Here is a 13942-nt window from a genome sequence, read left to right on the forward strand (position 1 = left end):
TATTTGTAAGCCCTGATAGAAAGAGATGAACACTATTTTATATGACTATTGGTCATCCTTATGATCTCTTGGGGCAAATGTCTGTCCATCTCCTCACCCTATTTTTAGATAGTGTTATTTAATTTTTGTGGTTGAAATTTGTGTGTGCTTTATGTATCCTGGATAATGACCTTTAATATGATGTATGGTGTGTGAATATTTTCTCTCATTCAGTACAATTTATTTTTATTCACTAATGCTTTTTTAATTAGACTTGTTTTCTAATTGTTTATTTTTGAATTTGTTATCTTTGTCAATGAAATCAATTCACTGAAGACAACTCAGGTTGATACTTGGAAAGTATTAATCTTTATGACATAATTGAGCAATGACCACAATTAAACTCTAAATAACATTGCAAACCAGATTTGCAAAATTAATATATGTAACATGACATCTTATTAATAAATTACTTCTTTCATTTATTCATTCAACAAATTTTAATTAAATATGAGATGCATCATGTGCTTTATAATTTCTGTAAAATAATAGTAAACAAAAGCAAATATAAGAACACAAATTAAGACATAATTACAGAGACCATTACTACAAAGAATGCAACCAGAGGAGGATGAGGGCTGCCACAGACCTCCTGCTTAATATCCATGATCTGAGGAAGCAACTTTGAGGAAGTAATTGATGAACAGAGATAAAAATAAGTGAAGGAGGCATGGAAGCATATCTCAGACCGCAACAATAGATGAAGATCCAGCAAGGGAAAAGAGGCAACTAGAAACCTGACAGGACACTAATGTGGCGAGAGGCCAGAAATCAGAAATAATTGAGGTAATGGTATCTTATAATACCAGTGGGGTGTCCTGGAAAGCTTATGAAATGCCAGAAAAGTTTAGCCTTTACCTAGTCTTTACCTAGAATCAGGTTTTTAGTACCCATCATATCACTGTGCTTTGGGTGGGGAGGAATAGGATGAGGAGTGATGGGGATAGTGCAACCACTCAAGGAAACTGACACTTTGGTTTTGTTTTTTTGGCCATACCACCATGTGCTCAGGAGTTCCTCTTAGCTCTGTGCTCAGGGATCAGTCTAAGTGGGCTTGGGGGACCATACGGGATGCCAGGGATTGAACTTTGGTTTGTTAGTAGCAAAACAAACAGTCTAGCAGTTAACTATAGCTCTTGACCCAAAGCCTTCAATTTGGTGTGTGTGTGAGGGTGGGTATTGGAATGCTTTATGCATAAAACCCTATTATTAATGTTGGAGATCATGGTGCACAAAATATTTTTTTAAATCAGAACGTAAAACTTACCTTTTTGCCTATTGTCTAGGGTAAGATATGATGAATAAAGAAAAAATCTGAAGTAAAAGGTGATGGCAAGTCACCAGAATAGGAAACTAAAAGAAGGCCACGATGATTTTTAGGCTTGAAGAATATCATGAATAAAACATTGTGCCACTCACTGGGCCAAGAGGCTGACCAGAGGAGAGTCATGAGAATGGATTCTGCTTAAAAGAATTACCTTAGTTTAAGATAGTCCCATTTGTCAATCTCTGTTTTCACTTGCTTGGCCAGTGGCATGACATCTTTGAAGATACCATTAGCTTCAATGTCATGGAGGGTTTTGCCAACATTGTCTTCAATGTACCTTATGGATTCCGGTCTGATGTTGAGGTCTTTAATCCATTTTGATCTTTCTTTTGTACATGGTGTTAGGCAGAGATCTGAGCCCAGTTTTTTGCATGTAGCCTTCCAGTTTTGCCAGCACCATTTGTTAAAAAGGCTTTTCTTACTCTACATAACATTTCTTGCTCCTTTATCAAAGATTAGATGATCATATGCTTGAGGAGAGATGTCAGTGTATTTAACTCTGTTCCTCAAAAGAAACAGTGACAAAAATACAAAGACAGTCTACAGAATGGGAAAGGATATTCCCCAAATACACATCTGACAAGGGGTTGATATCAAGGATATACAAAGTACTGGTTGAACTCCACAAGAAAAAACATCCAACTCCATCAAAAAATGGGGCAATGAAATGAACAGAAACTTTCTCAAAGAAGAAATCCGAATGACTAAAAGACACATGAGAAAATGCTCTACATCATTAATCATCAGGGAGATGCAGATCAAAACAACAATGACATATCATTTCACACCAAAGAGACTGGCCCACATCCAAAAGATCAAAAGCAACCAGTATTGGCGCGGATTTAGCGAGAAAGGGACCCTCCTTCATTGCTGGTTTAAGTGCTGATTGTGTCAGCCCTTTTGGAAAACAGTATGGACGAGTCTCAAAAAACTAGAAATTGAGCTCCTATTTGACCCAGCAATACCACTCCTTAGAATATACCCTGGAGAGGAAAAAAAGTATAGTCAAAGAGACATCTGCATTTGTTTGTTCATTGCAGCACTGTTTACGGTAGCTAGAATCTGGAAAAAACCTGAGTGCCCGAGAACAGATGACTGGTTAAAGAAACTTTGGTACATCTACACAATGGAGTACTATGTAGCTGTTAGAAAAAATAAAGTCATGAAATTTACATACAAGTGGCACTACATGGAAAGTATCATGCTAAGCAAAATGAGCCAGAAAGAGAGGGACAGACATAGAAAGATTGCATTCATCTGGGGAACATAAAGTAACAAAATAGGAGACTAACACCCAAGAATAACTGCAATAAATACCAGGAGGTTTATTCCATGGCTTGGAGGCTAGCTACATACTCTAGGGGTAAAAGCAGCTCAGATAGAGAAGGGAGCACCAAATAAAGGGTACTGGGAAGATCCACCAGGATGGGAGATGCATGCTGAAAGTAGAATATAGACCAAACATGATTGGAACTCAATGCCTCTTTTGCAAACCACAGCAACCAAAAGGAGAGAGAGAACAAAAGGGAATGCCCTGCCACAGAGGCAGGGTGGGATGGGGGGATGGGGAGTGGGAGGGATACTGGGATTGGTGTGGGTGGAGAATGGGCACTGGTGGAGGTATGGGTACTTGATCATTGCATAACTGAAACCCAAGAACAAAAATTTGTAAGTCTACAACTGTACCTCATGGTGTTTCACTAATAAAAATTTTTAAAAAGTTGCAAGTTTAATGTGGAGGAAACAGCCATATAAACAAATATCCTGACCTTGTTTTGTCATTTATACCTTCCTTTATATCCTAGTAGAGGTTCTGATATGAAGTGTAAGTTTAAAAATAAGCAAACCTTCTGAAAAACAATGTGGACATTCCTTATAAAACTAGAAATTGAGCTTCCATATGACCCTGCAATATCACTTCTGGGAATATATCCCAAGGGTGTAAAAAAAGCACAATAGAAATGACATCTGCACCTATATGTTCATTGCAGCACTGTTCACAATAGCCAAAATCTGGAAACAACCCAATTGCCCTAGAACAGATGACTGGTTAAAGAAACTTTGGTACATCTACACAATGGAATACTGTGCAGCTGTTAGCAGAGATGAAGTCATGAACTTTGCTTATCAATGGATAGACATGAAAAGTATCATGCTAAGTGAAATGAGACAGACAGAGAGGGACAGGCATAGAAGGACTGCACTCATTTGTGGAGTATAAAACAGCATAACATGAGGCTGATACCTAAGGATAGTAGATACACAGGACAGGAAGATTGCACCATAGCTGGAAGCCCGCCTCATGAGCAAAGGGAAGAACGCAGCTGAAATAGAGAAGGGGTCACTAAGAAAATGATGGCTTGAGGAACCGGTCAGAATGGGAGATTTGTGCTGAAAGTAGATAAAGGACCAAACATGATAACTTCTCAGTGTCTGTATTGCAAACCATAATTACCAAAAGTAGAGAGAGAGTATGGGGGGAATAATGTCTTCCATAGAGGCAGGGGAAGGGTAGGAAAGGGGGGTATACCAGGGATATTGGTGGTGGGGAATGTGTACTTGTGGAGGGATGGGTGTTTGATGACTGTGTTATTATAACTCAAACATAAAAGCTTGTAACTATCTCACGGTGATTTAATAATTTTTTTTTAAAAAATGAGCTATGCTAATGTGACGGCTAACACACTAGTGCACAGTTTTCCCCAGTCCCCTTAATCATTTATTTGGAAATAAAAATGCGTAATTATAATAAAATAAATGAAAATGAGCTATGGCACAGCTTCTTAACTTCAGCAATGCTAACTTCTTCAATAGAATTTTTTTTTATTGTGGGGATGTTCTGTATATTGTAGGATGTTTTCCGGCACCCAGGTCCCTATCCCTACATGTCAGTTAGCAAGTTGTCTTCTCCTTATATATGACAGCAAAAATGTCTCTATGGATCAGAGAGATAGGACAGTTGGAAGCTTACTTGCCTTGCATGCTGCTGACCCAAATTGATCCCAGGAACCCCAAATGGTCCCCCAAGCCCAACAGGACTGATCTCTGAGTACAGAGCCACGAGTAATCCCTAAGCACTGTGTTGGGTAAGGTCCCCAAGTAAAAATAATCAAAATGTTTCTACATGTTGTTTTAGTGTCCTCAGTGGAACAAAATTGTCCCTCAGAATTAATGTTAATAGCACTAAGAGCAATTAGTGCTATTCTGAGTACAAAACCACATTAAAAGAAAGTTTTACTCTCTGAAAAGACAGGAGACACTTTCTGGAAAAGTATTATAGAAGAAATAATACTTAAGTGGGCTAATAAAGAAAGAGATGGAAAGTACAAGGTAGAAAAATGTTATTTCGGTCTACATACACATACCTCAAATTATACAGTTCATTTAGAATTTATCTGGTATCTTATTCTACTCTGGTCCACACCATCTAGTTTATCTACTCTCAAATTTCTAAAGTGCCTGGCTAAACTTTGTCTACACTCTCATCTTTATTTGAATAAATAGGTTCTCAACTCTTTAGCAGTTAGTGAAGGAGAACAGCTTTTTAATTTTCCTTTATGCTTTGAGATCAATAGAAAAGATCAGTGTTAGCCAAGGTTCCTGTTTTAACTCTTGAGCAAGAGAAGAAATCATTAAAATGACTCTAAAATATTTCCATATGCTATTGTTAGGAACTCAATGATTGGTTCAAGGTTATATCTGTCTTCTTAGTTGACAGGGAACCATCAATCAGTCTGATTGATTTTCACTAAACTTCACTGCTATTCCCACTATCAGATTCCAGTTTTATACAAGCCTATACTTGGACACTTCATGTAACTAAAAGTAAACACTGCAAAATGACATAATGTAGTAATTTTGTTACATTTTTATAATCTAAAGTAGATGAGATAGGATAAGTCCATTGCAAGGCATTCTGATTACAATTTATTATATTAGGCATTTTCTATTTCATGAAATTAATAATGTCGTTCAAATTCCTTTGCTAATAGGATATAAAAGTAAACAACATATTTTCAATTTCCTATCTCTCAGGCAGGTCATACGTGGTATTAGCAATTTTCTCAATCATAACAGCATTTTTTGTTGTACTTAAAATCTCTGATAACATCAACACATTCCTGATGAGAAAATCTACTGACAAAAGCTTACTCACAAATGTAAAATGACATTAGGCAGAAATTATTTTCGAGAATTATCATAGGAAGAAGTCTAGGTTATAACCTGTCTCTGGAACTTGCAAATAATGTGATACAACTGAAATTTTCAAGCTTTTTTTTTTTATTATGCTTGAAAAAAACATTTATAATTTATTTTAAAAATATCACCACTAGGGGCCAGAGCAATAGTATAGCAGGTAGGGCATTTGACTTCATGTAGCAAACCCAGATTTGATCTCCAGCATTCCGTATGGTTCCCTGGGAATCCCCAGGAGTAACTCCTGAGCGCAGAGCCCAGAGTAAGCCCTGAGCATTACTGGGTGTGGCCCAAAAAACAAAAATCAAATGAACAAAAACACAAAACAAAAATACCAAAACACATCATCTCTAGAACAAACTAATTTTTAAATATCCACTTTCATACATATTCTATGATTCTCCCATATTTTAATAATATAATTATCTATCTATACATATATAGATTATTCTTCTCTATGCACTAGAAAAAAGTTCTCATTGATTTTTTTGATTATGTAATACTAAGAAAATCTGGAATCTTTAAAATTATTTTTCCCCATCAATTATATTAGAACTTCTACCTTAATGTTTTCTGACTTTGGGGCCAGAGTACAGTGCAGTGGGCAGAGCAAACCTGGGTTTGACCTCTGGCACCATATGTGGTCTAGTGAGCACTGCCAAGCGTGATCCCTGAGTGCTGAGCCATGAGTAAGCCCTGAGCACCAGTAATTGTGGTTCCAAAACCAAAAATAAAATTAATAAAAGTTAAGTTTTCTGTGTTTATCTGATTTTTAGCCTATGGAGGTATGAATTTCTATATTCATGTATGGCAATTTATACATGTATACCTGTAGTCAAACATACTCCACCCAAAATTTCTGAAGGAGTGGGGGTTACTGCTCTCACTTTTCTAATAAGAAAATAGACTCAAATGATCACAACAGTCCATTTCATTTTGCATGTTGCAATGAACTTTGTTTAGAGATGTTTACAAATAGTCACCTTTTGTTCCCCAAACCAAGGCTTTTTTCAAAGGTGCCTGTAGCACTGAGAAAAGACTGTGTAATAAAGGTGTAATGGGACAGAAAGTAAGAATGAAAAACTATGCTTTTAGAAGTAAAATCTAAAGACACAGGCCACTGAGTCATCATATAACCTCAGAAACACAATAAGTATTAAATGGCTAAACATTGAAATATTGTAAGTTCTTTCTTCTTGGCTGGAGCGATAGCACAGTGGTAGGGAGTTTGCCTTGTGCGCAGCCTGCCCAGCCGAGCCTGGTTCGATTTTCCGCCCCTCTCGGAGAGCCTGGCAAGCTACCAGGCTCTCGCCCACACGACAAAGCCTGGCAAGCTACTCGTGGCGTATTCGATATACCAAACACAGCAACAACAAAGTCTCGCAATGGAGACGTTACTGGGCCCGCTCAAACAAATCAATGAACAATGGGAGGACAGTGCTACAGTGCTTCTTGGCCTTTATCCCACTCTGGGGGCTTATCAATGATCATGATAAGCAGTAAATCACATGTAAATTTTTTGCTCTTTTGAAAATGCAAGCTTAGATCACAGAAATCATGTGGGTTTAAGGATAAAGATTTTTTAAAAAAAATTAAAACAGCTTGGCAATTGACAACTAGAAGAAAAGCAAAGCAGATGGAGTCCCTGGTTTTCACACAGGGTTGATAAGTCAACTGAAGTCTGGAGAAAGGCCCTGAATCTGAGCAGTAAAAACTCTGTCTAGTTTTCAGAGACAACCATATTGCCTCTTCATTATAAAACATAATATTTCTTAGTTTTCAAAATAAAAGCAGATCTTGTAAACATGGACTATGGCCAAGAAAAATTACAGTTAGATGATGTTTTGGAGAATCAAGCAGAGTGATAGGATGATGGTTAATGCCTGGTCATGGATGGGGAACCCCAGTTTGTAGCATAGGGATTAACAGATAATCTATTTAATGTTAGACAGCACAATAGTATCTATTTAGTGTTATACAATACAATAAGAATTCAATTTTTTGAATTTATAGTATTAGCTTGATGCTCAATAAAAATTGTAAAAGAAACACCTTCTTCATGTCTCAATGTGTAGGCATCCACAATTCTGACTTACCTAGCCAATTCCTAATCATATATTTCACTGGGGCTGGAGCGATAGCACAGCAGTAGGGCATTTGCCTTGCGTGCAGCCAGCCCTGCCAAGTCGGGTTTGATTCCTCCGCCCCTCTCGGAGAGCCCAGCAAGCTACCAGAGTATTTCGAGAGAGAGTATCTCGCCCGCACGGCAAAACCTGGCAAGCTACCCATGACTATTCAATATGCAAGCACAGTAACAACAAGTCTCAAAATGGAGAGGTTACTGGGCCTGCTCGAGCAAATCAATGAAATCGGTATTTCACTGGAAATCACTTTTATCCTTTATACAACAGGCAACGGAAATACACAAGCCCTTTTCTCCAGGGACCGTTGCCTAGTATTACCCCAGTCTAATACTCCCAGTCTTATAGTTCTAGATTCATTCTTCTATAATTCTTCAGGTTTCAGTTTAGGCATCACTTCCTCAGAAAGATCTCTACTCTTCTCTCTTCTCCTTTTATTTTTTAACTAAACAAATTCATTGTGGAAATAATTAGAGAGAGGTAGATTCAGCTTCAAGAGAGAACAAATGTTTCTCCAGAATGAAGACAGCTTCTCTATCAACTTCTGTTTAAATTTACTTTCTTTGAACCAGATCTCCTCATCTCAATCTTTCATTTGCAGTACTGGACTTAAGGTGGGGGCCACAACTCAGGGTGCTCAGACTTTACTCTTGAGTCTGTGCTCAGGAATCACTCCTGGAGGACTGGGGGCCCAAATGGGATGGCAGGGATGGAACCCCATTGGCCTCATGCAAGGCAAGTGCCCTACTTACTGTACTATCGCTCTGAACCCCCACATTGTGAGGTTTAGTTCTGGTTTTAGTTTGACTCAGCATAGTCATAACTGATAAAACATCTGCTTTCTTCACTGATGAAGTTTATAGTACAAATTCCTCTGAAAATTAGAAATTTTCCCTTACAAGTGGACAGTTTACAACATTACTATTTTTTCTCTAACTTTTTCTTCCTCGTGTTTATTAAAGATCTTCCAATATAAATGATATTTTAGAGGTTTGGTTTTCTTAATGTGGTGCCTTAAGATAAATTTCTTAAGAAATATTGCTTACAAATTACTTGAAGGAAAGCAAAATAATTTTAGGTAAGGAAATTACAATTAAAACCTGAGTTATTAATGTTTCCATAGATCATACATTTATGTTTATACACATTACTATTTGACTGAAACTTTGCAACATGCCATTCCCAGAATACTATACACTTAATTGATTTTGAAAATTCTTCTTTAAGACAGGATTTAACAATATAACAATATAATTAGAAATGATCACTCTGGAGAAGAACTAAGTATTGAAAGTAGGTAAAGGGATATACATGATAATCTTTCAGTACCTGTATTGCAAAACACCATGCCCAAAAGGAGTAATAAAGCAAGAGAAAAAGAAAGAGAGAGAGAGAGAGAGAGAGAGAGAAGAAAAGTACCTGCCATAAAGGCAGGCTGAGGGAAGGGTGACTGGAGATAAACTGGGGACATTGGTAGTGGGAAATGTATATTGGTGAAGGGGCAGGTGATGGAACATTGTTTGATTGAAACAAAATTATAAACAACAGTGTAGCTGTGCATTTCACAGTAATTCAATGAATACATATATACTTATGAATGAATGTATATTTATAAATTAGCACAGCGGGTAGGGCATTTGCCTTGCACGCAGCCAATATGGCCAACCCGAGTTCGATTCCTCCGCCCCTCTCGGAGAGCCCGGCAAGCTACCGAGAGTATCTCGCCCGCACGGCAGAGCCTGGCAAGCTCCCCGTGAAGTATTTGATATGCCAAACACAGTAACAACAAAGTCTCCAATGCAGCCATTACTGGGCCCGCTCGAGTAAATCGACGAACAATGGGAGGGCCTTTTTATAAATTAACATATAAGGGATTTTTATGGGCCAGTGTGATGATCCATTGTGTAAGGCACTTGACTTGCACAAAGTCAACCCAAACTCCCGGGACCCAATATGGTCCCCTGAGCCCATCAGGAATGATCTCTGAGTCAGGAGTAAGCCCTAAACTTCACTGGTTGTGGACCAAAACAAACAAACAAAAATATTAAAAGGATTTTAATTTAGGATATAAACAAGACTGGTGATAGCGAGCCACTGGCCTTATCTCACTTTTAAAGTGCTCTTATTGGAGATTCCAGTCACATTCTGGGCACCTAATCTATGCTAATTATAATTTATTCTAAATTTCTTAGAACCTGAACCAGGAGTAATCTACATTTGAGGAATGAGAACTTTTAGAATCAGGCAGTAAGGAAACTGAAAAATATTCCTATCTAACACTGCAAATTGTTACTTTGTGTCAAGAGCTGTACTAAATTTTTCTATGGTTGTATCAATGGACTCTAGAATATACTATTTTATATCAGAGCACTCACACACATACACAAATACACACAGAATCATGAAGAGAAAGAGAAGAGGGGTGTAGGAAAAGAGAATGAGCGTGAGGGTAGAGAGATAGATTGAGAGAGATCGAGAGAGAGAGAGACAGAGAGCATTTTTACTGGTTGTTGACCTTGAAATACAGAGAGGAATATTCTAGGCTTAAAGGTCCCTGTGAAGGTAGACAGTAACAAGTTTAACCAGTCAGTAGTGTTACGTTATACTGATTACCAGCTGAAAATCTAGGAGACAAAAAGTACCTTCTCATGTATTTGCCTAGCAAAGCCAAAACCACATATTGGCAGAAGCATTCCCACAGAAGGCTGAAATAGAAATAGAGTGACATTTCAGTCCAACATACTATTTATTTAAGCTGTTATTGATATTTGTCCTTGAGACTTTTAATTTAATTTTTCCCCATGAAAGAAGCCATAGCTACTTTGCATTCATATTGATGACTTACTCTAAAAATTCCTTTTTTATTAATACTGGTCAGATTTAATTTAAAGGAATCAAACTACATTTTGCTTTTCCCAGTTGTAACTGAGATTTTCTTCATCTGAGACAATATAACATTATATTCATACCCAGGGGTTATATAGATAGATTTTGGAGACAGCAATAGCTAACTATAACCAAACACAGTTGACTGACTGCAGAATCCTTAGTGACTATGTTTGATCCAAAGTGACAAAAGATAAGTAGAAGCTTGGGATGAATCCAGAGCAATTACTCCTTGAGGAGTAGTAAAGGTGGCATTGTTAACAGATCCAGTGGTTCCAGTTAGAAATCACAATTCCAAGAGAGAAATGAGTCAGGTACTGGTAGGACAAGCAGGAAAGTGTGGAATAAGAATGGATAGCAAGTTAGCAATGAAGTATAGTTGCACTGAAAAACACTGGCCTGTCCAACCAAAAGGTCCAGTGCCGACCTAAGGGATTATTGCTTCAGTTTATTACTGATCAGTTTGCCTGAACATACCTCTTAATCTCAGGTCTTAAATGTGAAGCACGGAAAACACATTAATTACATTATTGTAATAATCAATGATAAAATTCAATGTTCTTAGCTTTATGTTTGTGTGTAGGTATGGTGACTAGATTTCTCGGTATGACTAAACTACCTGTGGCCACATAGCGGCCACCCACCTAAAATTAGGCCGTGCCCACCCCTACAGGAGCCACGCCCACTCCTACAGAAGCCACGCCCCACGGGACCTGGTGTGGGGGTGGGTGGGTAAAGACTGGGTGGTGAAGAAGATCAGCACAGCTTGGGGGATGAAGAGGAAGAGGCAGAGGCTCCGGGCTGCTTTTGTTCCAAGGTCCCAGAGGACGCCTGGGGCGTTTGCATGGAGAACGCCAAGTCCTGGGTTCGAATACCCACAGATAAACTGATCTGGGTGGGGAAGAAGACCAGCACAGCTTGGGGGACTAAGAGCTCAATGTTCTTAGCTTTAAATGAGCATTTAGTTCACACAATAAAACAATAAGGACAACTTTAAGTCACTAATAAAACAATCCCCAGCAATCTTTGACAATCTTGTACTTGTGTGTGTGCGTGTGTGTGTGTGGGGGGGGGGGGGGCATGTGCTGCCCCATATGCAAGCACACAAATGACCATCTTAAGAAATCCAAAGGCTAAGATAAAATATGGAAAGCTGAGGATAGTGTCACTCATCAACCTAAAAGTTCTGCTTTGCAATGCTGAGGACATTATCAAGGTCTGAGTTTACAGTCATCACTAAATCATTGAGAACCCAACCATTAAAAGACTAATGGTCTCCGACACTTATTTAATGCTATATTCATTCTGGTGTGCCCACAAAATTCTTGTTGGAAGTAGGGCAATCTATCCTTTCTCCTCTTCCTTTATAAAAGCAGAGTATATCAATCAAGACACTTCCATAGCACTTCAGCAGGAGAGGTCAGGGTAGCCTATTATGCATGAACTTCTGATAATTTCACACACCATGTTGTATATAATTTTCTACCACAGGCAATATTAAAGTGAATTCTCCAATGTCCTTCAGAAGGTGAATCTGTTGAATTTATGATGTTAAAGTTCAGAATGACCATAAATACACAACATTGTGATAAACATTGTGATAAAACAAAGGAAGCTTTGAGAAAAGAGATGTTCTCAGATACTTAGTTAACCAAGTGTTAGCTTTTTTGTAAGTATAAACAAAACACTGAAGAGTATTTTAGGGACACTTAGAAATATGGTTTTTTTTTTTGCTTTTTGGGTCACACCCAGCGACGCACAGGGGTTACTCCTGGTTCATGCACTCAGGAATTACTCCTGGCGGTGCTTGGGGGACCATATGGGATGCTGGGAATCGAACCTGGGTTGGGCCATGTGCAAGGCAAACGCCCTACCTACTGTGCTGTACTCCAGCCCCAGAAATACTACATTTTAACATTCCTTTTTGAAATTTAAAATCAAGGATCTGGAACATTATTGGCATCCCACATCACCGGACAGAACAGAGACTTCCAATCCATTATATTCCCTGCTGCAATAATTTCCTTTCTAACTGTAGAAAAAAGTTTACAGACCATAGATGACATAACTTTAAGTCATTTAAGAAGCATTAGAGGATGCTATAGTGAAAGTTATATTCTCTTTTATATATTGTTTAACACTTCTGATTTGCATATAGTTTTAAAAAACACTGACATAAAACTAATATAATTTTTAATGCCTCTCTAACATCTGCTAGTCCCTGACTTTGCAAAGACAGCAAATTGCAAGCACATCAGGAAGCAGCATCTAACTAGAATTTAATAAAATTGGGGGAAGAGAGACCCCCAGTGATACTCAGGGAGGCCAACTGGGCTGGTAGTTTAATGCTAGAGCCTGAGGATGTGGTACTACTCAGGAGCCAGGGGCCACACAGAGGTACTTTACTGGCACTTGGAGGCCTCTAGGGTCATGCTGAGAAATGTTTAAGAGGTTACATGGTGCTGAAGTGTGAAGCAGTGTTGGGAACATGCAAGGAATGCACCCTAACTCCAGTACTAACTCCTAGATCCCAATAATAATTTTTATTGAATTTACTTCAAGGTGATATTTATTTGTCATTTACAACAATGATGTGAATTTCTTTAAAAATTATTTTTCGAGGGCAGGAGGGAAAGGCCGCAGTGGTGAGGGTGAACAAAAAATAAATAAATAAAAATTATTTTTCAAATAATTAATTTGGCAACAAAATGTGGTTAAAATTAAATATTATATAAATGATAACTCAAGTATTCATCAGGTATTAAAGAAATCAGGAAGGCAGTCTCAGTATACTGAAACCAAGTGAAAAAAATACAGCAATATCTTTTATACCACTAAGTATGCTTATCTATTCTTATATACGTGTGTATGTATAAATTGATATATTATCTAGTACTATCTTCAACTATTTAATAGCACTGTACTCCCATTGTTCATCAATTTTCTTGAGTAGGCATCAGCAACATCTCCATTGTGAGACTTGTTGTTACTTTTTTTGGCATATGGAATACGTCACAGGTAGCTTGCCAGGCTTTGCCATGTGGGTGGAATACTCTTGTTAGCTTGTCGGGCTCTCTGAGAGGGGTGGAGGAATCGAACTCAGGTCAGCCGTGTGCAAGGCAAACACCCTACCCGCTATGCTATTGCTCCGGCCCAACTATATAATACTAATTTTAAATATGCAAGGGGAGAACAACCATTTCTATTTTATAGTAAAATACTATGAACTTCAAAGAAATGAAATAACTAGTAAAAGAGCCCCAAGAAAAGTTAACTTCATTTCTCCAAAAATTATTTTATTACATAGCCTATTATTTTGTCTAGAAGGAATCTTGTCTTACCAATCAATAAA

At 38.0% G+C, this 13942-nt stretch overlaps 1 protein-coding gene across 2 annotated transcripts in view; it reads right to left on the reverse strand.

Moving 5' to 3' along the window:
* Positions 1 to 13942, reverse strand: part of GABRB1 (gamma-aminobutyric acid type A receptor subunit beta1) — a 409024-nt gene that overhangs the window by 338812 nt on the left and 56270 nt on the right. Inside the window, exon 4 of one of the 2 annotated variants that reach the window (XM_056111284.1) lies at positions 10347 to 10409. The exons of the other annotated variant lie outside the window; for it this stretch is intronic. Within the exon in view, the coding sequence (XP_055967259.1) occupies positions 10347 to 10409 (63 nt within the window). The remainder of the gene's footprint in view (positions 1 to 10346; positions 10410 to 13942) is intronic. 2 annotated transcript variants of the gene reach the window in all.

Source organism: Sorex fumeus, unplaced genomic scaffold (assembly GCF_029834395.1).
Source record: "Sorex fumeus unplaced genomic scaffold, SorFum_2.1 ptg000013l, whole genome shotgun sequence".
Taxonomy (NCBI): domain Eukaryota; kingdom Metazoa; phylum Chordata; class Mammalia; order Eulipotyphla; family Soricidae; genus Sorex; species Sorex fumeus.